The 22,960-nt window shown below is 37.3% G+C and overlaps 1 protein-coding gene across 7 annotated transcripts in view; it reads right to left on the reverse strand.

Moving 5' to 3' along the window:
- LOC111586470 (rho GTPase-activating protein 44-like) overlaps positions 1-22,960 on the reverse strand; it is a 135,289-nt gene that overhangs the window by 9,363 nt on the left and 102,966 nt on the right. For 2 of the 7 annotated variants that reach the window (XM_055004484.1, XM_055004483.1), the window contains exons 14-22: positions 19,708-19,821; positions 17,494-17,585; positions 17,227-17,407; positions 12,959-12,976; positions 9,775-9,963; positions 7,384-7,440; positions 6,602-7,153; positions 5,618-5,733; positions 2,974-3,357 (exon numbers count right to left, since the gene is read on the reverse strand). In XM_055004484.1, the coding sequence (XP_054860459.1) occupies positions 2,974-3,357; positions 5,618-5,733; positions 6,602-7,153; positions 7,384-7,440; positions 9,775-9,963; positions 12,959-12,976; positions 17,227-17,407; positions 17,494-17,585; positions 19,708-19,821 (1,703 nt within the window). Of the gene's footprint in view, positions 1-1,001; positions 1,055-2,973; positions 3,358-5,617; positions 5,734-6,601; positions 7,154-7,383; positions 7,441-9,774; positions 9,964-12,958; positions 12,977-17,226; positions 17,408-17,493; positions 17,586-19,707; positions 19,822-22,960 lie in introns of all 7 variants that reach the window. The other 5 variants (XM_055004488.1, XM_055004487.1, XM_055004486.1 and 2 more) reach the window with 4 other exon arrangements.

Genomic DNA, 22,960 nt, shown 5'->3' on the forward strand with positions numbered 1-22,960 from the left:
AATATATACAGGAGTCACATCTTGTTAGCAACAGCAAGATGGTTGCTGAGGGATTAGCTTTGCTTTTAAGGATTTTGAAAAATCCCTGGATAACCCTAGTGACATCGCTGTGACATCTGCAGTGTTATTTCTTTAGATTATAGAAAGGTTTTCACAAGTTGAGGAGCACTTTCCACCTTTATCAGTGAACTAATTGGTTTGTATAAATCTGCATCCTGTCCCTGTAATGATAAAACTCCACTGACCGATTTTGGACACATCTTGTTGCAGCAGTGAAATTGAAAATCTCAGTATTTTTATACCAGGGTTGGCTGAAATGGCTGAAACACTAGGGGGAAAGCCAATATCATGCAGCCTGTGTGCTTAAACCTGCTGATCAATGAGTATATAAGACGAAGACTAGTCAACTCAGTAAACACACCATCAAAACCCCAAACCATGAGATCAATGCAGTTCGTTATACTGGTGTATAAACTAATATATTGACCTCAGTTTGATACGAGTAACGTAAATCTCGGTGTCCTTCGTGAGCATGAAAACATCCACACTGTGATGGGAAAACTGACCGGGGAACAGCGGTGGGCAGTGAGATTGTGGAGTGGGTGGGGAGTGTGAGGGGTGCTGGGTGGGTGTCCAAGCCAGGGGAAGGGACAGCTGGAGCAGGGCATTATGGGAAGGGCAGAGAAGGTTGTAGGTGTTTGCCACCTGCCCCGTCCAGGTAGACACGCCCATGTAAGCCATGCATCAGTCTCAGCCGCCATGCAAGGTGTGTTAAAGCTGGACTGAACACAGCAGTTGCATGTCGACACGAACACGATGAGGAGTCATGAGGAGCGGCTCCAGGGTGAAGCTGTCGGAGAGCAGAGATCCAAAAAACCTGCTTCTACCGGCAGCTTCACCCTGATGTGAGCGGGAGGCTCGGTGTTGGGCCAAGATGGCGGAGGGGTTGGAAGGGTTGGAGGGTGGGGAGGTGAGGCTTTAGCACAGGAACTCCTGCTTACCCTAAAAGTCCCTCTCACACAAAGAATCACAATGAACCTCTCGCCTCATACCGCTGTAAGTGAGACAATAAGAGCAGTCGACAAGAGGAACATTAGACCAAAACACAGTTAGAACCTGCAAGTGAGGAAAATAAATACATAAAAAGAACATTAAGTGGAACAACAATGCACATTCATACACTGCCCGGCCAAAAAAAAAAAAAGACGCCCATTCTGATATTTTGTTGGACTGCTTTTAGCTTTGAGTACGGCACTCATTCACTGTGGCATCGTTTCAATAAGCATTTGTTTCTGGCCAGAGATGCATCAAATTTTCACCAAGAAGCACAAAGTCTTCTCCAGAACATTCCAAAGATCCTCAGTGGGGCTGAGGTCTGGACTCTGTGGAGGACAATCCATCTCATGCTCCCTGATCCACTCATTGTCAATGTGAGCCTCATGAATCATGAAGAAAAACTCCTCTGATGGAAAGACCTGGTCATTCAGTATATCCAGGTAGTCAGCTGACCTCATTCTTTGGGAACATAATGTTGCTGAACCTGACCAACCCCAGATCTTAACCCTAACCCCCACAGGCTGGTAGGAACTAGACATGATGAGGGCATCACTTCATCTGCCTCTCTTCTTACCCTGATGCACCCATCTGCTGGTTTATCTTTGACTCCTCTGGACACTACACCTACTGTCAGGCATGGAGGTGGCAGTATCATTATAATATCAATTTAGCTGACTCAAGTCTGAGACAGAAAGACGACAAATTTTTGTCGTCTTTCTGACTTGATTCTTCAGGTTCTTGATAGGTTCAAGTCAGGACTTTGGGGAGACCAGTCCAGAACTTTCATTCTAGCCTGATGGAACCATTTCAGCAACTTTTTTTTTGGCCAGGCAGTGTATATTTGTCTATCTGGATTCAGAAAGACACCTAAGAATGCTTCTGTGTTATTCTATATTTGTCTTACTGCAAAAAATGGCAATAAAATAGTGTTGAATAGTGTTTAAGCTATGTATAAATATACATACAATACATACATGACTGTACGTAACTCATTAAAAGTAATTCCAGGGCAAATAAATACAATTTTAAAAGCATTTAGTCCAATTAAAATGCACGTTTACATCTATAATAGCTCTTCTCTTGGTAGACACTGACTGAAGCATGAGTCTGGTGTCTGCATATCATGAAAAAGTATGGTTGTCCATCTCTTGTGGACTCGGCCTTAAAATTCATTATTTAGAAAAATGGGCTACTAATATGCAGCTTCATGTTTTCAAAAAAGGCCAGAAAGCTCTAAAAAGTAGCTGTTAATTTTGGTTTGAAGCAAAATATTTTTTAAACTCCTGTGTGAAATCGAGATGGAAAAAATGTGTTGGGAATAGTGCATTTTTTGGACTATTTTCAACAATGAATTAATACACATTCAATCATATATTACTAATTACAAGAGATGTTGAGGCAAATACATACATAAAAAGAGCATTAAGTCCAACAACAATTTAAAAAAAAAAAATAAATAAACTTTTTAGGGAAACTTTTAAGGAATTATTGGAGTTTTATTCCTGAAGGTTTTGCAAATTTTCAGAAATTTGGGGAATTTTTTGCTGAATTTTTGAATTTTTTTTCAGACAAAGAAACAATATTTTTTGGTGCCCATAAATGAGGACAAGAGGAGGGTTAAATATATTATCTATTGGACTTACTATATAATCCAAAGCTATTAAAAAAACTCCATCACCCTGAAATGTGCACTTCTCTAACTAGCAGCGGTGTGTAATATATTATAGTGTTATTCTGCTTGAGGAAAATTAATTAAACTCATTAAAACCTGACCTGACCTTATGATAATATATTATTATTATTTAAACAAAACACAGTATCAATTTTTCTAATTTAGCAATCTAATAAAATGTAGAAGAAATATAAATCTAAGGAAGTGAAATATACCCATAGTTAGTATCCCCAAGGCTTCGTTACCTGTGGACATGCTTTCCCCGGGAGACAAACCGTCCAGGAGACCTGACGAGTGCTCCAGAGGCTGGGGGCTGGTGCCGGGGGTGGTGGGGGGCTGAGGAGGAGGCAGGTTGGGCCTCTGCCGGGGCGGCTTGGGGGTGGGCCGGGCCTTGGTGAGGGTCCCGGCCAGCGAGGGCGGAGAGGACAGGGACGGGGTGGTGGCCGTCTGAAGCTGACCCGGGGAGCCGATGGTGGCGTAGCCCTGGGGGTAGCTGAAGCCGTACGGGGACGGAGTGCTGGGAGGGGTGGGCGACAGGCTGACCGGAGACGGCTGGCCGGTCGACTGGTCCGACATGGCTCCAGACTGGCAGTACGGGCCCTTAGGGGGGATCGGGGCCAACTTCTTTGCTGCACAGACACCAACAAAAAGACAAGAGAAAACACTGATTGTTTCTGCAGATTTATTAAAAGGCGATTGTACGTATGTCAGCTGGGTCAATATATAATTGAGGGACTTTTGAAGTCAACGGGATGTATCTTGCATACATTTTTATTAAAAGAAAAAAAAACTGTTTTTTTTATGCTCATTATGATCATGTCTTTACAAATTCCATCATTATTTATTATGGAAACAATCACTTATTCAAAAAAAATAACTGGATATCACTAAAATGTCAACTAAATAACCGTCTGAATTCAACAACAACCACCTTCTAATTAGCTACACAATAATAAAATGACTATTCAAAAATAGTTTTGATTGTGTTTTTTTTTTTTATTAAGTTGAGATAATCATGACAGATATTTCGTTTTTGGCAATATATCAAATTTTATATGGAAAATAACAAATTGTATCTATTTAGTTGACATTTTAGTGATATCCAGTGATATCCAATGGGCTTCAAAAGTTCCTCAACTATATATCGACCCACATATAAATATGATACAAAAATACACTAGGATACAAAATGCACAAAAATGTGTAAAATATACTGTGAATAAAAAAATTACTAAATTGAAAAATGCAGCACAAAGTGTCAAATGCTAATGAAAAAAATAATTAAAAACTGTACTTTTCTTGAATTCACAGCTTAAACTATGCCGAGTACTGAGTCAGTTATTTCTGACGTTTTCTCCCTCTTCTGTGTTGCCGTATTTTTGCAAAAAGTAACCGCTGTTCCACATATATGAGCTCCAACTTGCAGCTTGATCCATTTCAGCCTAAAGTACATGAGGAAAACTAACCGATTTGGCTGTTGGACTTCAGAACATTGCATATAAACTACTGCACAAGTATACATGCTCACAACAGTGTAGAGCACTTACAGACTACAATAAGGCTCTGCACAGTTTCATTGCAGGAGAAGAAATCAGGTTGAAGTTGGGATACAGATTTCTTGATGCCGACTTTTCATCCTTGCTTCATGCTGAATCCTACAGTTCTCATATTGCAATATTTTGTGATTCGTTCCTCACCTGTTTAAGCTCCTCATCTTCATCCCCCATCTATAAATCTGGTTTAATGATCATTGTAAAAATCAAAAAATGCTCACCTGTGCTTCTTTCAAATCTAATCAGCCCTGAAGATCTGTTTTTTTTCTCTTGACTAAATTAAAGCCTTAAGTCCTTTTAAGTCAGATTTATGTGTACAACCGAAAATCACAGTTCCCTCAAAGGTCAAATAACAATCTGTGACATTTGAATTTAAGAATATTTTAGAAAGGAAAACAAGGGTGAAACCCGGGTGGAGTATAAATAAAGATGACAGATCTGTAGTGTCAGTAATTATTGTGTTTTTTCAAGGACTTTTCTTTCTCTGAGGGAAGAATTAATGAATGAAATCAGGTTTTACAGACTAGACTTGGCAAGAAAAAATCCCGCTGCAACTTTTAATCACCTCATTACCAGCATTAAATAATAGATAGGATGATTTTATTAGTGCATAAAAGATAATTGCTAAATGATCAATCACTCTTTAAAGGCAGAACAAGACTTTCTGGCTTCAACCTTGTGCTGCTGTGTCCTTCCTGTTAACGTGCCGGCATTCAGCTGAGGCTTTAAACAGAAAAGTTACTGCTCTGACTGGTAATATTGTCTTTCAAACGCGACAAAACCAATTATTTTCACTCATAAGTGAAGCCAGGGCTGGTGCAGATTTAGCGGCAGAGAGGAAACTGTGGAAATAAATGAGTTTAACCCTGTAACACCCAAATATAAAAATATATATAAATATAAATAAATATAGAAAATAAATATAGAAAAAAATTAGCAAAAAAAAGAAAATCAAGAAAAAAATTATAGATATCAACTCAAAAATAGAAAAAAATGCAAAAAAATAAAATAAAACTAAAAATATAAATAATAACAATAATAATACTAAATAAACTCAAATATAGAAGAAAATGAGCAAAAATAAAAAACAAAAAAGAATATGAGAAAAAAAATAAACAAAAATGATCTATGTATATCATTATATATATAGATAATTTTTTCATATATATATGTATATATATATATATATATATATATATATATATATATATATATATATATATATATATATAAGAATATTAAAAAATAAAACTGATGTCATATTTGTGCAACAGTGGGTTTTAGAAGATTAAGGCTACTGCAAGGACAACCAGAGGTAAAAAGGCAGCTGTGTTACCTCTCCTCAGGGTGTGTGGACTGTGCTCAGAGTGCTGGGACTGTCCACTAGAGGTCACTGTCCCCTGGAGTCCCTTCTGTCCAATCACTGGAGACAATTCCTTGTTCTTCAGGGTACTGAGGAAAGAAAGAAGGACAGAAGACAAACATTACAACCCACATTCTCTGGCATGTCCAGCCTGCTTCCGTAAATCTTTTGCCGCATTAAAAAATAAAAGAGCACCCATAGTTCAATGTCAGACTGGCTGAGTATCCCCTGTAGCAGATGGACATGTAGTCTATAGAGCGGAGCAGCAGAAGCACTTCAAAAATCCCAAATAATCCCTGATGGCTTAATGGATTTTCCTTGGTCTTACAGCGGCATGCAGCCAGAATGCCAATGGGAGGAGGACCTGAAGGTCAGAACAGAACCAGGTAACCGGCTCGGCTACATGGATGGATGGCTGAAGCTGCTGGGATGTACAGTTGTGGTGGAACGATGCAGATGAGACTTCCTGTGAAAAATGCCACTAATTATTTCTTTTTTTTTGCTTCAACATGCATCATTGTGCTCATGTTCAAGGTCTGATCTGGCAGGGTTAACTGGGCTCGCTGCTATGACTCATTAACGCTCACTTTTATAATCGCATTTGCTGAAAGCTTTGAATTTCCTTTGTTGCCTGGCAACCGTCTCCTGAACATCCTGGCGACGTGGAAAGTTATGGATCGCATACATGGCTATTAAATTAAAGATGGATGTGATAGTGGAATTCCTAAAGAGCACTGATCTCCATGACTGGCAGGTACAAACCAGAGGAGGTAATAAGACGGAGAATAAGGAGGGCGAGGGCGCTGTTGGGAGGATCTCATTCCAAACCCACCCCCCTTTCCTCCTTACATCACCCCTTCCTCATGCTTCTTTGTCCCTGACGGGCCTCTCTGTCATTTGTGTGTGAACTGTGCTGGAAGTACGAGGGAGTTTGAGCATTCTGCTTCTCGCATTTACCTCGTCAGCTTGGCTCCTCGCTCTCGGCTACAGGCACAGGTGGCCCAGGGAGGGGGGGCGGACAGGGGGGTGTTGGGGGGTTTGGGGGAGCCCGGGAACAGGTCGTGGCGGGTCAGAACGAGCGGGGGTTTGATGTAAAGGGTGGAGCCGTTGGATTCGGGCGGGGCGGCATGCGGAGCGTCGGGCAGGCAGGCCTGCTTGGTGGGCAGGTGCAGGGAGCTGGGTTTGGGGTTGGAGTTGACGTCAAGCTGCTGGGGGGACGGGCACGGGGAGTGGAGGGGCAGCGGGGGCGGGCTGTAGCCGGTGCGGCGGGGTGGAGGGGATGGGCCGGGGGCAACGGACTCGGGGCCGGGAGCGACGGGACGCATACACGGAGGTGCTCGGGTGTAGAAGTGGTGGTGGTGGTGGTGGTGGGGGAGCGAGTAGGAGGAGCAAGAGGAGGAGGAGGAGGAAGAGGAGGAAGAAGAGGGGTAAGGGGGCGGCGGCCTCTCCTCCTCGGGGGAGGGGTAGGCGTAACAGGAGTCCGACCAATTGGAGGAAGCATCGTCTGAGCTGCAACGATAGAAATGTCAGTGTTTCACGGGGAACTGGAGGAATTCATTAGTCTCAGGTGGGACGGATCGATCGGGGGGTTTGGTTCATTATCAGGGGGAAATCAGGTGAATATTAATCAGTGTTGGGAGGAGAACTAAAGGGCTCCGGGGGGAGGGGAAATAAAAAACTGGTGCTCGTGAGAAGTCTCTTCAAATCACAGAAATGAAATAAAACAGAAAGTCAGTCACCTCATCCATTGCAAGGCCTTGTGACAATGGACTGATATGCTGCTAATGATGCTGGGACTGATGGCAGGAGACAGAGAGAGAGATGTAAACTGTGCACATGCAGCAATGAATCACTTACACTCAACTCAAGATGAACTGTTAGCAACTTTTACACACATTTTGTTAAATGGAAACCCAACCTAACCCAAGAGAAGTGAAATCTCACTAAATACAAGCAGAATATTAACCCTCGTGTCGTCCTGCCTGTCAAAATTGACCCGTTTTAAAGTTTGAAGATGTGGGAAAAAAAAATATTTTCAGTGAAACTTCTGATGTCCACATTTTCAACACAAAATGGCACACAAAACAACGAGTAGAGCAAAATACAAAATGACAAAAATAAGACAAAACACCCAAGCGAGACCAAGAGGAAACACAAAAGGACAAAAATGAGAAACAAAATGACAAAAATGTGAGACGAAAGTCAGACAAAAAAAGACAAAAAACAACAAAAACAAGACAAAATATTACGAAAATGAGACACAAAATGACAAAAACAAGATGCAAAACAACCAAAAAATTTGACAAGGGACACGAAACAAAACAAAAAAAGCGAAAAAAATTCGACAAATAAGTTACAAAACGACAAAAACGAGACAAAAAAACCCACAAAATGACAAAAACTCCACACCAAACAACGAACACAGCAAAACACAAAATAACAAAAATAAGACAGAAACCACAAGCCAGACGGAAAGGAAACACAAAATGACAAAAACGAGAAACCAAACAATAAAAACGTGAGATGAAAGTCAGGCCGAAAAAAGACAAAACAACGAAACAGAGACAAAATATTACAAAAATGAGACACAAAATGACAAAAGAACAATGAATAATCTAGTATTTTACTTTATGATCAAAGCAACTTGTCATGGTCTAGAAATAATTTTAAATTTATAGTTTTACTAATTTACAATCTGCAGTTAATGTCTTCTCTGTAATTTTTACACTCTGAGGACTGGATTGGACCCTCTGGAGGTCCGCTTTTGGCCCACGGGCCTCATGTTGAACACCCCTGGTTCAGAGCAATCACAGAGTTTGGAATGACATGCTTCATCAGAGGTGAGACACCAGGGTTGAGGTGACAGGATGAGCGACAGACAGGAAGAACTGGGGGTTTGGGAGCAGACAGCGCTGGTTCTGGTGTCAGTTGCAGCAGCAGCAGCAGCAGCAGCAGCAGCAGCAAAGACGTCGCACTGCAAAAACTCTAAATCTTACCAAGTCTATTTGTCTTATTTTTAGGCAAAATGTCTCATCCCATTCGATTTAAGATAAATTCACTTAACAAGAGACATTTCAGCAGATGGAGGGACTTGTTTTAAGACAATGCATCTTAAATATCTTGTTAAGTCAAACAATCTTGAAATTATCTTGTTTTGAGTTGAATTTTACAAGAAAATTCAAATTAAGTTTAACCCTCTTGTCGTCCAGCGGGTCAAATTTGACCCGTTTTAAAGTTTGAAAATGTGGAAAAAATATTTTCACAGTGAAACTTCTGATGTTCACATTTTCAACATTTTTGGGAAATATTTGAATATTTTTTTGGTGGAAAAAAAGAAATGTTAAAAATGTTTCTTAAGAACATTCACAAAAAAATCAACCAAAATTGGTTGATTTTTTTTTTGTGAATGTTCTTACAGAAAATATTAAAAGTTTTACTGATATATATGGAATCACTGTAGTTATTTTTAGCTTTTTTTTTTTTTTAGAAGATTTTTACTCATTTTTTGAAAATATTTACAAGAATTTTCTTGCCAAATTTGGGTTTGTTTTTTTTTTTTTAAATAAAGCTTTGAAGGGAAACTTTTAAGGAATTGTTGGAATTTTTTTCTTGAAGGTTTTGCAAATTTTCAGAAATTTGGGGAATTTTTTTTCTGATTTTTTCAGACAAGGAAACAATATTTTTTGGTGTCTGTAAATGAAGACAACAGGAGGGTTAATACGTCTCAAATTAGGAGGTTACATGAAAGAAAAAAATCTATTTTTGAGTGAAAAACTACTTTTTTTTTTTTTTTTTTAATTAAGCATATCTGTCTTATTTTCAGACACCTAAGCTTGACAATCCTGGTAAAATAGAGCTTAAAATAAGTTTTCCCAGCTAATTTTAAGATCTCAATATTCTAAATATCCTATCTTCTTTCAATAAATCTTACCAAGCCATTTTTCACTTGTTCTGTTGGCAGATTTTTCACTTATTTCAAGGTAAAAGTTCCTTGAAACAAGTTTTTTTCTTGTTTTGAGAGGAGCATTTTTTCCAGTGCGTGACGGGGCAGCGGCGGCAGCAGGTGTGGAGGGGGGAACGCTGGGGTGAGACAGGAGGACGGAGGGGGTCGGGGGCAACAACAGCCTTACCTGGCTCGGTCGCTGCTAGTGGGAGGAGGGGTGGGGGAGGGGGAGGCAGAGAAATCCTGTTCGGGGACGAGAGTGGCGTCGGCGTGCGGGACGGGGGGGTGCACGCTCGGCGGCGTGGAGGAGGTTTTACGCGTGGACGACGAGCCCCTGCGCGACACCCAAGAAGTGTCCATCACCCTGACACCCATGCTGCAGTGGGACAGAGATGCACAGCCAGTCAGAGCACAGGACGGCCGCTGGGAGGACGGTTCGTGGTTCAGCGGTTCCAGGTTTCCACACCCAAAAACAGGGACTCGGGTTTCCTCATCTGAACCATCAGTGCATTTAAAAGGCCTGACCCCAGATCAGCAGAGGAACAGCTGTACTGTACGATGCTCAGCATGCAGAAACACAAAACAACACTTCATCTACGCTGTGGATTCAATGGAAAAATCTCTTATCTGTTGGGTCAATATAGAATTGAGACACTTTTGAAGTCCATGGGATTTATCTTGCATACATCTGTATTAAACGTAAAAAAAAAAAAATGTTTTTTACGTTCATTATGATCATGTCTTTACAAATTCCATAATTATTTATTATGGAAACAGTCACTTATTAATAAAAATGACTGGATATCACTAAAATATCAACTACATAACGGTCCGAATTTAATACCAACCACCTTCTAATTAGCTAAACAATAATAAAATGAGTTGATTCTGAAATTATTTTAAGTGTGTTCTTTTTATTAAGTTGAGATGACTCAAAACTTGTCCAAAGTGGTTCAAAAATGGTTCAGAATGATTTGAAAATGATCCATAATTACAGAAAAATAGTCCAGAATGACATGAAATTTGTCCTAAATGACTTGAAAATTATCTCAAAGACACAAAAATGATCACAAATGACGAGAAAAGATCCAAGCTGATATTAAACCTGTTGGTTCTTGCATTTACCTTTATAAATAACATTTATCTTTATAAATAAATTTTGATTTCAATTTTACTCAATTGTATATATATTTTTTAGAAGAATCTTTCTCTAAAAGTGCCATGTGGTGTTTGGTTATAGGCGACCATGTTGATTTTAGACCTGCAAACAGAAAAAATGTCAACTATGAAACAAAACGTCTCACAATTATAGATTGATAGGAAAAATTTCATGTCATTCTCGACTAATTTCTGTAATTACGAATCATTTTCATGTCATTTTGGACAAGTTTGGAGTCATTTTGGACATTTTCTTGTCTTTCTTTTTCAACAAGTTTTATATGAGTTTGGATCTTTTCTCATCATTCTGGATCATTTTTGTGTCTTTGGGATCATTTTCAAGTCATTTAGGACAAATTTCATGTCATTCTGGACTAATTTTCTGTAATTATGGATCATTTTGGAGTCATTCTGAACATTTTTTCAGTCATTTTGGACAAATTTTGAGTCATCTCAACTTAATAAAAAGAACACAATCAAAAATATTTCTAAATAAACTCATTTTATTGTTGTTTAGCTAATTAGAAGGTGGTTGTTATTAAATTTGGATGGTTATTTAGTTAACATTTTAGTGATATCCAGTCATTTTTTATTAATAAGTGATTGTTTCCATAATAAATATTGATGGTTTTTGTAAAGACGTGATAATAATGAACATAAAAAACAATTTTTTTTTCTTTTAATAAAAGTAAGTCCCTCGATGATATATTGACCCTATTACACATGTATGAGTGAAGTGAAATGGTAAATATTTATTAACTGTGAAACAAGAGCTTTTTAAATGGAAAAGATGTATGTTATGGTCTCAAATAGTCACAAAGAACTTTCCTGACATTTTTCATAGCGCAGATGACGTTACCACTGGCTGCAATTCATTTAGACGATTCTTTCTGTATTCTGCACAGTTTAAGGAGGAACTAAATGGAGCTCAGCCACTGTGAAGGTTATTAATTACACCTCTGCTTGGGCCAAGTCAAAGTTCTCGCTGGTGTTGTTGAGACTTGCAGGAGAAGCTCAATATCTCCTGCTAGCTTAGCTTAGCTTAGATTAACTGAAAGCAGAGTGAAACAGCAACAGCCTTATTTAGTCCAAGGGTAACAAAATCTGTCTGCCAGCACCTCTGAAACTCATTAATTAACAAATATCTGTGGTTTTATGTGGCACATTATTTACTGGCCGGAAGCAGGGACTTAATTGAGTCTCAGTTGGTTTTACTGACCTAAAGAGGTTTTGTTTGGTTGATTACTGGTTGTATCTGTCAGATGAGGTCTCATCCACAGGAATGGATTTTTATTTAACCCTTGTGTCGTCCTGCGGGTCAAAATTGACCAGTTTTAAAGTTTGAAAATGTGGGGAAAAATATATACATTTTCATGGTGAAACTTCTGATGTCGACATTTTCAACATTTTTTGGGAATCTTTGAACATTTTTTGGTGGAAAAAAAGAAATGTTAAAAATGTTCTTCAAGAAAATATTAGAGGTTTTACTGATATATATGAAATCACTTTAGATATTTTTAGGATTTTTTGGAAGGTTTTTACTCAAGAATTTTCTTGCCAAATTTGGGGGATTTTTTTAAAATAAAACTTTTAAGGAATTATTGGAATTTTCTTCCTGAAGGTTTTGCAAATTTTCAGAAATTTGTGGAATTTTTTTTGCTGATTTTTTGGATTTTTTTTTCAGACAAGGAAACAATATTTTTTGGTGCCCATAAATGAGGACAACAGGAGGGTAACCCAATATGTTGGTAATTCTGGTGCAGACAACACTAAATAACATACATACAATATCAGTGACTTAATCTGTGCTGTTTCCACCTCCTTCCAGTCTTAATGCTAAGCTAACTCGCTGTAGTTTCACATTTAATATGGAGACAACAGCAGAAAGTGAACCTTTAATTTGAAACAGTCAGCTAAGACCAACCAACAACAGACTATTGTGCTCTCAGGCTGAACTAGTCAGTCCAGAATGGGAACCTGCAGAGATGCTACTTGTGTAAACAGAGAAAAAACAGCTGCTTTGTTCACGTCCCCTGACACTGTAGAGACATTGAACTATAGGAGTCCATTCAGAGACACACACACACACACACACACACACACACACACACAACGACAGATGACGGACAGCTGCTGTCATCGTCGGGGTGATGAACGGGGTGATGAACGGGGTGATGAGGGGATGGCTGGAGGAGGAGTGAGCTGTACTGTACCTTTGGATCTTCCTAATGCTGCGTTGTTGGAACAGAGACAAGCACAGTGAGGACAGGAGCAAAGATCATTAGAGACAAGAGTCTGCCGGCCTCGTTAGCAGCAGCGCTATCAAAGAGCAGCTCTGGCAGGAGAAACTTTTAAGATGAGCCAACATGGAGGAGAAGCAGGAGGGCCGGCCTGGCTCGGCTCGGCTCGGCTCGGCTCGGCTGAGTGTAATGAGGATTTGAGGGGTGAAATGTGCTCTCCCTCGAGTGCTTGAACCACGTCAGACCCAGAGAGGAAATTACTGCTCTATTTAGCTCTAATTAGGTCAACGTTTCCCTGATGGATACCACAAAATCCCCATAAAATATAAGAACATGCAAGAGATTTCTCGCAGAAGTTTGGTTTCTTTGTAGCAGCGACGTCTCAAAAATCACCAACATAAGAGTCCTAAAGTTTCCTTCTCATCGCTCTAAACCCCAAAACCCACTGGCAGCTTTAACCCTCATGTTGTCCTGTGGGTCAAAAGTGGCCCGTTTTAAGGTTTGAAAATGTAGGAAAAAAAATTTATTTTCACAGTGAAACTTCTGATGTCCACATTTTCAACATTTCTGGGAAATCTTTGAACATTTTTAGGTGGAAAAAAAGAAATGTTAAAAATGTTTCTTAAGAACATTCACAAAAAAATCTACCAAAATCCAGCAAAATTTGCTGGATTTTATTTACAAGAATTTTCTGGAGAAATTTGGGGGTTTTTTTTAAAATACAACTTTTAAGGAAAACTTGGAATTTTCTTCCTGAAGGTTTTGCAAATTTTCTGAAATTTATGGAATTTTTTTGCTGAATTATTGTATTATTTTTAGACAAGGAAACGGTATTTTTTGGTGCCCGTAAAATGAGGACAGCAGGAGGGTTAAAAGGCATGTTCTCTTTATAAAAAATGCAAAATTACACCATTTATCAGAGCCAGAAATTTCCCAATGGTCCTTGAAGTACTCATCTGTAGGAAAATGGAACCAAATCTAAGCTTCAAATCGTGATCATTAATTAAAAATCTGTTAATCCAACATGTCTCATTTGAAAATTCATCAAAAATATACCGTTTGCTGAAACCAGATTCTGTAAAAAAGAAAAAAAATTCTGTCTTCCTCAACTCAACTAAGAAGCCATGACTGACTCAGCTGTAACCAACAATCACTAGAAGAAAATTTGGGGACTTTTCGACTGAACTGCAGGCTGTTTTTGAACAGAGCAGAGGAAATTAACATGCAAATAGTACGATATCTATATTTCCAGTAGTACTTTTTTGTTTTGTTTTTCATTTGGAAACCAGAAACAGAAGTTACATGGCTATTTATTTATTGGTGTCTTTGTTTGTTTTGCTTGAAAAACAAGAAAACTGAGCTGTTGGCTGTCTTGGCATCCCTGACTTTTGTCAACTGTCACTCAAAGCGGCCACACTCTTAAACTTCTACGTAACTTTAAGCCTTAATACAATTTAAATGAGTGTGGTAAATAAAATTTCACAACCCTTGCAGTTATTATGAATGGTCAGATTAGCTATAAAGACCAAAACTGTTCATGCATCAGGCTGTAAACTTGTTTATTTCTGCTGTAAAGTTGGACAATTTAACATGGAGGTCTGTGGGGGTTGCTTCACTTTTGAAGCCTCTAGTGGTCATTCAAAGAACTGCAGTTTTTGTCAATTTTGTGTTGCTGTTTGATCAGAACTTTAATATTCCCCCATTTGTGGACTTAAATCTAACGTCTTTTCCAGATAAAAATGAAGACGACTTCTGTTTCAAAGCCTTCTGAAGAGTTTTCTGTGTTTCTCCACTGAAAGCTGAGCTCCATTGATCAGACCTGCTCGGTCCAGGTTTAATTAGCCGGACTACTTGTGCTCTCCGGGCTGCAGAGCTCAGCCTCCCCGCCGGGCCTGATAAGACCAGGGGTGTATTAAAGCATTAGAGAAAGACACTCGGAGACAGACAGTGAAACAGAAAAGAAAGCGACCGAGCTGGTTTCCAGCTAATCCTCCTCCACGGCTGGAGGATTGTGGGATCGCTCGTTTCACGGGCTAAATGTCAGCTCCCTATTCGTCAGTCTCGCTTTCAGGCTTCTCACACAGAGCTGGAGGGCAGGTGCAGCAGATAAAGACGGCATCCTTTTCTGTCCGCCTCGCTGAGAAACCGAGCTTCTCACCGAGGTCACTTCTCACATGAAACCGGTGTAATCAGAGGGGAGTTTTCTCAGTCTGACTCGACGTGTCCGACCCTGTCAGCCGGCAGTCAGGTGGAAACTTTACCTGCCTCAGAGCGGCCTGTCGAGTAAAAAAAAAAAAACACGTCTCTTCAGCTGACAGCTGGGCGAATGAATGTGAGAGGACTGCTGATTGATTCAGAGGTGGAGTGACGTGAAGTGTAATTACTGGGAGGCTTCACATGAGATGGTTTGTTTAGAAGCAGCTTCACTCTGACTGGAACAGAAACAGATTATTGGAGGAGCAGTTCTGGACTATAGAGACGCTGTTTATAGACTGGTGCTGCCTCCAATCAAACCATGAATCTGTTACTTCATCCAGCCTTTTTTAGCATTTTAAAAGAATATTGAAAACACATCTGCAGCTCATTTAGATATTTTGTCACTCTACTCAATTTCTCATCATTACATTTATAGAATTTGGGAATATCTACATTTTTTGCACCTTCTATTTACATACTAAATCTGTCACTGTGGTGTTTATGAATGAAGCTGTGAGGTATATTAACGCAAAAGTGACTTCAGGACTTTAAAAAATGAATTCTTTGAATAGTTAGTTGTTTTACGGATGCTACCTGATGAGCTATATTTCACATAACATTGAGTAAAATCATACAAAAAGAATTCATTTACATTTAACCTAACAAAAAGATTGATATTGTAACAATAATAATCTATTTTTACACAGTTTTAACCCTATTTAAATCAGCTTAAATAAATAAATAAGTCATTTTACTGATATTTGCCATTATTTGAATGAAAAAGTATGTATATCAAGGACTGAAAAAATGGTAAAGAAATTTCTTAGTTTTTTAATTTTCAGAAAATTTTTTAGCAGAATCCTATTTTTTTAGACATTCAACCAAAAAATTGAATTTTTTTAAATTGTAAATTTTTTAAAAATTGTAATTTAAAAAAATGTAGTTTTTTAAAAAAATGTAGTTTTTTAAAAATAAAACTGTAATTTTTAAAAAAATTATTTATACAATTACATTTTTAAAAATTGTAATTTAAAGAGAATTGTAATTTTTAAAAAACATATAATTTAAAGAAAATTGTAAATTTTTAAAAATTGCAATTTTTGAAAAATTGTCATTTTTAAATTTAAATTCGCAAAAATAGCATTATTTTGCAAATATTTGCTTTTACTTTTACAGCATTTGAACATAAAATTACACTTTTAAACTGTATGTAAATCAGAGAAAAAATTATATTTTCACCATTTTCACAGTTTTTGAACATTACAGTCTGTTTTATTTTAACATTTTTTTTCACTCTTGCTGCCAAATTTTCACCATTTTTTCTACAGTGTTTGTCTGAAAGACTAAAGCTGTCAGTTTAGCAGATTAATAAAGCAGCAATGTAACGTATTTATGTCAAAAAAGGGCGTTCATGTCTCTAAACCCCAAAATCTGATGGGAGGTTTGAAAGGCAAGTTGTCTGAAGAAAAAGTGTTGAAATGACAGCATTTATCAGAGCCAGAAACTTTCCTACGGTCCTTGAAATACTCATCGGTTGGAAAATGGAACCAAATCTAAGCTTCAAATCGTTGTCATTGACTACAATCAATTAATCCTACATATCTCACTTGAAAATTTATCAAAAATAAACCGTTTGCTTGAACCACATTTTATAAAAAACAAAAAATCCTGTCTTCTTCAGCTCAACTAAGAAGCTGTGACTGACTCAGCTGTAACCAACAATCAAAAGACAAAAATTCTGGGACTTTTCAGCTGAATTGCAGGATTTTAGTGTATATTAATAAATATAAAAGATGGTCCTTCCTCCTTTCTCTGTCTGATGTTAACAGCAGGGATGGAAATGTAGATCTGTTGGTCAGCACTCTCATTTAATGACTCTTTCTGCTCCTGTTCTTGATTTCTTATCAGTTAATGCTGATGTATGAAAACATTTATGCTCAGGTAACCTGGCCTAACTTCACACATCTTCTAGATTTGGTCCTGATCTCCAAACTGCTGCTAAAAGTGTCGTAAATGTGTTCCTACTGCATAGACGTGTCTCATACCCGTCCTTCTTATAGAACTCCAGCATCATGTTGTCCGTGGCGACGCTGAGCGGCCGCCGGCTCTGGTCGTTCTGCTTGCGGTCCATCTGGTCCATGTCTGGAGACGGCATGGAGCTGTAGTTGGCGTTGTGGTTGGTGTGGACGGGGCTGCCGTAGTTCCCCGTCACGTTGAACTCGATTTCTAACAGAGGCAGAAGCAACAGGGATCAATCATTGTTTCATTTCTGCACTCTAACATCTGACAGAAGTGGCATCGTGGCTCCTCACCTCCGGGGAAGAACCAGTCGGCATGCTGGATGATCGGCTCGACGATGCCGACGATCTGCAGCGAAACGGTCGTCATCATCTCGGTGATGTTGCTGCAGCAGACACAGACCAAGACTTTTTTAATTATTTCCAAAGAGTTTCAGGCTCAGAGGGTGATTAACACGCTTTCACCACATTAGAGGGGGAAATAGACATCATCTCAGAAATGTGGGCTATTAAAATCCTAATTAAAAGTTAGGGAGGGATGAGGAGTTAGGTGAGATTCACTGTGAGATAAAAAGAAGGCGTCCTTCACCCTGATGCTGAGTCATGAAAATACTGCAGTGGAGGGAAGATCTCCTGGACATGAGCTGCTGGAGCCTTTCTCTTATTAGCTGCTCATGTTTTCCATTAACCCTCATGTCGTCCTGCAGGTCAGATTGACCCGTTTTAAAGTTTGAAAATGTGGGGAAAAAAAAAAAAAAAAAAAAAGAATTCACAGTGAAATTTCTGATGTCCATATTTTCAACATTTTTGGGAAATCTTTGAACATTTTTTGGTGGAAAAAAACAAATGTTCCTTTAAGAACATTGACAGAAAAAATCAACCAAAATCCAGCGAAATTCGCTGGATTTTGGTTGATTTTTATGTGAATGTTCTTAAAGAAAATATTAGAAGTTTTACTGATATATATGGAATCACTTTAGATATTTTTAGGATTTTTTTGGAAGATTTTTACTCATTTTTTGAAAATATGTACAAGAATTTTCTTACCAAATTTGGGAGATTTTTTAAAAATAAAACTTTTCAGGGAAACTTTTAAGGAATTATTGGAATTTTCTTCCTGAAGGTTTTGCAAATTTCCAGAAATTTGGGGAATTTTTTTGCTGAATTTTTGGATTTTTTTTCAGACAAGGAAACAATATTTTTTGATGCCTGTAAATGAGGACAACTGGAGGGCTAATGAAAATGAGGACGAGAAGTGAAGACAGAATCCCTGTGGAGTTCATCTCTGTCCTGCCTTCACTGACTTGCTGCATGAAAAACTGGTTTCTAAGCTGAACAGGAGCTGCGACAAATACAACGCAGGAAAGATTCTCTCCAATCTCTGCTTAAATCTGATCTTCAGCTCCCATATTTATTATGCATCAACATTCTACACTGTAAAAAATGTTTGTACATTTTACGGTGAAAAACTGTCAAACCATGACGGTAAAAATCTGTAAACTCTAAAACAATTTGATTTAGTTTATATAACACTGAATCACTGTAAACAGGTTAATCAGGAGAAATGTGTGTTTTTTGTTTCCTGCACAGTTTTTAATGGAAAAATGCAGTAATATTCATGACAATACTGATATTGTTGTGCTGGTAATGGAAACATGCTACAATATTTAGAACAAATAACCTGGCAATTTCTGCATTTATTACATGTAAAAAAAATACAGCTTGTTACTTTTGCGTTAATAACAGACATATACTTTAATATTTATGTCAGCTTTAACCGCAGTTTCTGCAAAAAACAAACATATTTAATGTTAAATACACTAATTGTTGTGCTATTAATGGAAAAACACTGTAATATTTATAATAAGTTACATAAATTTTATTTAATATATTTTCATATACATTTTTAAAGGTTAAAATGGAATGAAACATTTTTTTAACCCTAAAATCAACAATATCAATACATTTCTTTTTATATATATATATATTTATATATTATTTATATATACATTTCTTTTTATATATATATATATATATATATATATATATATATATATATATATATATATATATATATATATATATATATATATATATATATATATATATATATATATATATGTGAGTGAGTGAGTGGAAAAGACCTCTGAGCTTGCATTGTGAAAAAGGGGATCTTTTGAAACTTGAAAAGATATAGAGAAAAAGAGAAAACATACAGTGGAAGTACTACCTACTGTCAGCACACTTTTTCACATATTGAAATTTAAAGCTGTTTGAATGACAATATCTCAGGAACTATTAAAGATAAAAGCCTGAAATTTTTTAACTCTCATTTCTCATCATGTCAGATGAAATAGTCTCAGTGAGTTGAAATGTGACAAAAAGTGGCATTTCTAAGGTAGATGCTCAGCCATAGCATTGTTTATTTCGCTAATGATGCATCTTCTAACAAATTAAAAACACATCTTGTAGAAGCTGAAAAGCAAACATGCGTCCCTGCTGTCTTACCCTTCGTTGTGAGTCCACAGCAGGTTGGGTCCGAGGACGATAGCGATGTTTCCAGGAGTCATCTTGTTCACATCCTGATCTTCAGTCAGTTTGGAGAGAAATTTGATCAAATACCTGTTAACACACAAACACAGGAAATAGTCAGTTAATCCATGAAAATATTATAGAATTATATATTTTATAGGGCTGGGACTTTAACGTGTTAATTTCGATTAATTAATTACAGCGAAAATAACGTGTTAAAAATAATAACGCAATTAATTACACCCCCCTCAGTTCCCTCATTTCTGGCACACTGGTAACGCTGATGAACACTCCAGCCCAGTAGGTGGCGGTAATGAACCTAAAGTCTGTTTGTAGCCATGAAGAAGAAGCACAGGAAGCACTGAGTGAAGTCAGGCTCTGGTAAACAGTGAAGGAAGACGAGCTTTAGATAGATAAGATAAAGTTCTTTATTTCTCCCCAAGCCAGGGGAAATTTAGCTTGTTGGGCAGAAAGTTTTCTTTTAAAAATCTTCCTGATGGCAGCTTGGATAAAAGCCTGGTTATGTGCAAATTGTACAACAAAGAGTTTTCTGATCACTGCGTCACTTCAAGCCGACGGTATCACCTCAATGTAAAACATGTTGCTGTTAGCACCAGAGCTAACGTTAGCTACGAGTCATGCTAACGGCTAACGGTGTAGCCATCCCATAATAGACCACTTTTCTAGACAGTGCTTGAGTTTACAGAAAGTCTTTAAATGTTGAATAAAATCGCTATAATTGCACTTAGATTTGCAGTAATCTGTGAATGTAGCAGACAGATGAAAAATGCAGATAAATAGAAATGAAACATTTTTGTGATTTAAGTTTTTACTCTGTCGAGGCTCTGCCTCCTTGGAGGAGGAATAACCTAAACAACAAAAATAGCTCTTTTAATAACTTAATTATAAAATTTTTGTTTATAAAAAAATTACATAAATAAAAATTGATATTCCTATAAAAAGAACCATCAAAATTCCACCATTTATCAGACCCAGAAAAGATGGAAACAGAATGAATCTCTGGATTTTCAACTTTCTGAAGCTCCTTGAACTACTTATGCTGACTTTATGTGCCATACAGTGGAAAAAACAACTAAATTCAGGCTTTAAATCATCAAAATCACTTTTTTCTATATGTCCCCTTTTCCTTTTTTAAATAAATTTTAAATTATAAACACGTATATGTCTATTCATTGATTCAACTGTCAACCACAATTTTATTTGAATTGAAAAACTTCATTTATTGTGTCAAATATTGCTATTTGACAAAACTGTGATTATTGTGATTAATTAATTACAAAGCCTGTAATTAATTAGATAAATTTTTTAATCGAGTCCCACCACTAATATTTTAGCTTTGCAGGAAGAAGAAAAATGATCCTGTAACAGGTTTGGTGAACGGATAACTGTGTGAACATTTAGAGCAGATGAAATGACTCAATCCAGGTTTCAGAGGTTGGACAGATTGTAGAGAACTTTAAATCAGATTTTAGATATATAAACAAAACTGAAATGATAAACGAAGTGACTCCAGAGGAAAGCCAGAATTTCTCCACTAAGGTTGTAAACTGTGACTCTCTACAAACCTCCAAATGCTTTTCACAAACAAACAAAATCCAAAATCCCAAAAGCAGCTCAGTGCAGGAGGTAGTTTGGTTCTGTAGGGGCACCAAACTGAATCCAGTTCAGTCCAGTTCAACAGTTCTGCTTTTACATCCTCCTTCATGAAGTTGATAATGTCCACTTAACTGCTTTGGACACGTGTTGATTCAGCTTTATGGTGATTTTAGAGGATATATAGTTTGGGGTGCTGCTACACTGACAGATGTTTGTTGTCTTTACTATTTATACAAATGATCACAGGCTAAAAAACAGAAATACCTCAATGTATAATAAACATATTTCAACAGAAATTAAAACTACTTCCTACAAAATGGCTTTAACCCTCCTGTTGTACAAAAATGTACAAAAAGACAATAATAATCCTATTTTAGTTTATGTGAATGTAACAGACAGACTCAATGTTTTGGGGTGAGATGCATGTATTTCATTGATATAGTTGCTACTTCTAAGGCAAGGCAAGGCAGCTGTATTTTTATAGCACATTTCATACACAAGGGGAACTCAATGTGCTTTACATTAAAACATTAAAAACATTGGAAACATGAGCAAAAAAATCTTCAAAAAAAATCCTAAAACTATCTGGAGTGAGTACATATATATATATATATATATATATATATATATATATATATATATATATATATATATATATATATATATATGTACTCACTCCATATATATATATATATATATATATATATATATATATATATGGAGTGAGTACATATATATATATATATATATATATATATATATATATATATATGTACTCACTCCATATATATATATATATATATATATATATATATATATACATATATAAAAAATCCTAAAAATACCTAAAGTGATTCCATATATATCAGTAAAACTTCTAATATTTTCTTTAAGAACATTCACAAAAAAATTTACCAAAATCCGGCGAAATTCGCCGGATTTTGGTAGATTTTTTGTAAATGTTCTTAAAGGAACATTTAACATTTCTTTTTTTCCACCAAAAAAATATTCAAAAATCTCCCAAAATTGTTGAAAATGTGGACAAAAATATATTTTTTCCCACATTTTCAAACTTTAAAACGGGTCAATTTAACCCGCACAGGACAACAGGAGGGTTAAAAAATAAAATTAGACTGCGCTAAAAAGACATAATACAGGCTGTTTAGCTGCTCTTTATAATGACATAGATAAAAGTTTAAAAGTAAAGGTGGTTAAATGACCCTCACAGGGTTAATAAATGAGGATTTAGTGCAATCTAAGACCACAATCCTGCCGGAAGTGTTCCTAATAAACTGCCAGTTGAGCGTATATGTAGAGCAGGGTTTGTAAAGTGAGAAATGTGGGAAACGCCGGGACAATAGTGGGCTGTTCTGGTCCATCCAGGTCAGGATTCCAGCCCTGATTAGTTCAGGTCAGCGTCAAACAATAGATAATGTAAACAGAGTACAGTATGCAGCAGAAACACACTGAGCTCCTCATCACAGACACTTCTAGAGGCTCAGGAATGGGCCAGTGTGGCTCAGTGACTCAACCTGAGCCGAACCACAGCTGGATGAACATCAGGCCAGCCAGCGGCGACGGTCTGGGAAGCCTGACAGGTCTCCTCCGGAGG

Source organism: Amphiprion ocellaris, chromosome 18 (genome assembly GCF_022539595.1).
Source record: "Amphiprion ocellaris isolate individual 3 ecotype Okinawa chromosome 18, ASM2253959v1, whole genome shotgun sequence".
In the NCBI taxonomy this organism is placed as follows: domain Eukaryota; kingdom Metazoa; phylum Chordata; class Actinopteri; family Pomacentridae; genus Amphiprion; species Amphiprion ocellaris.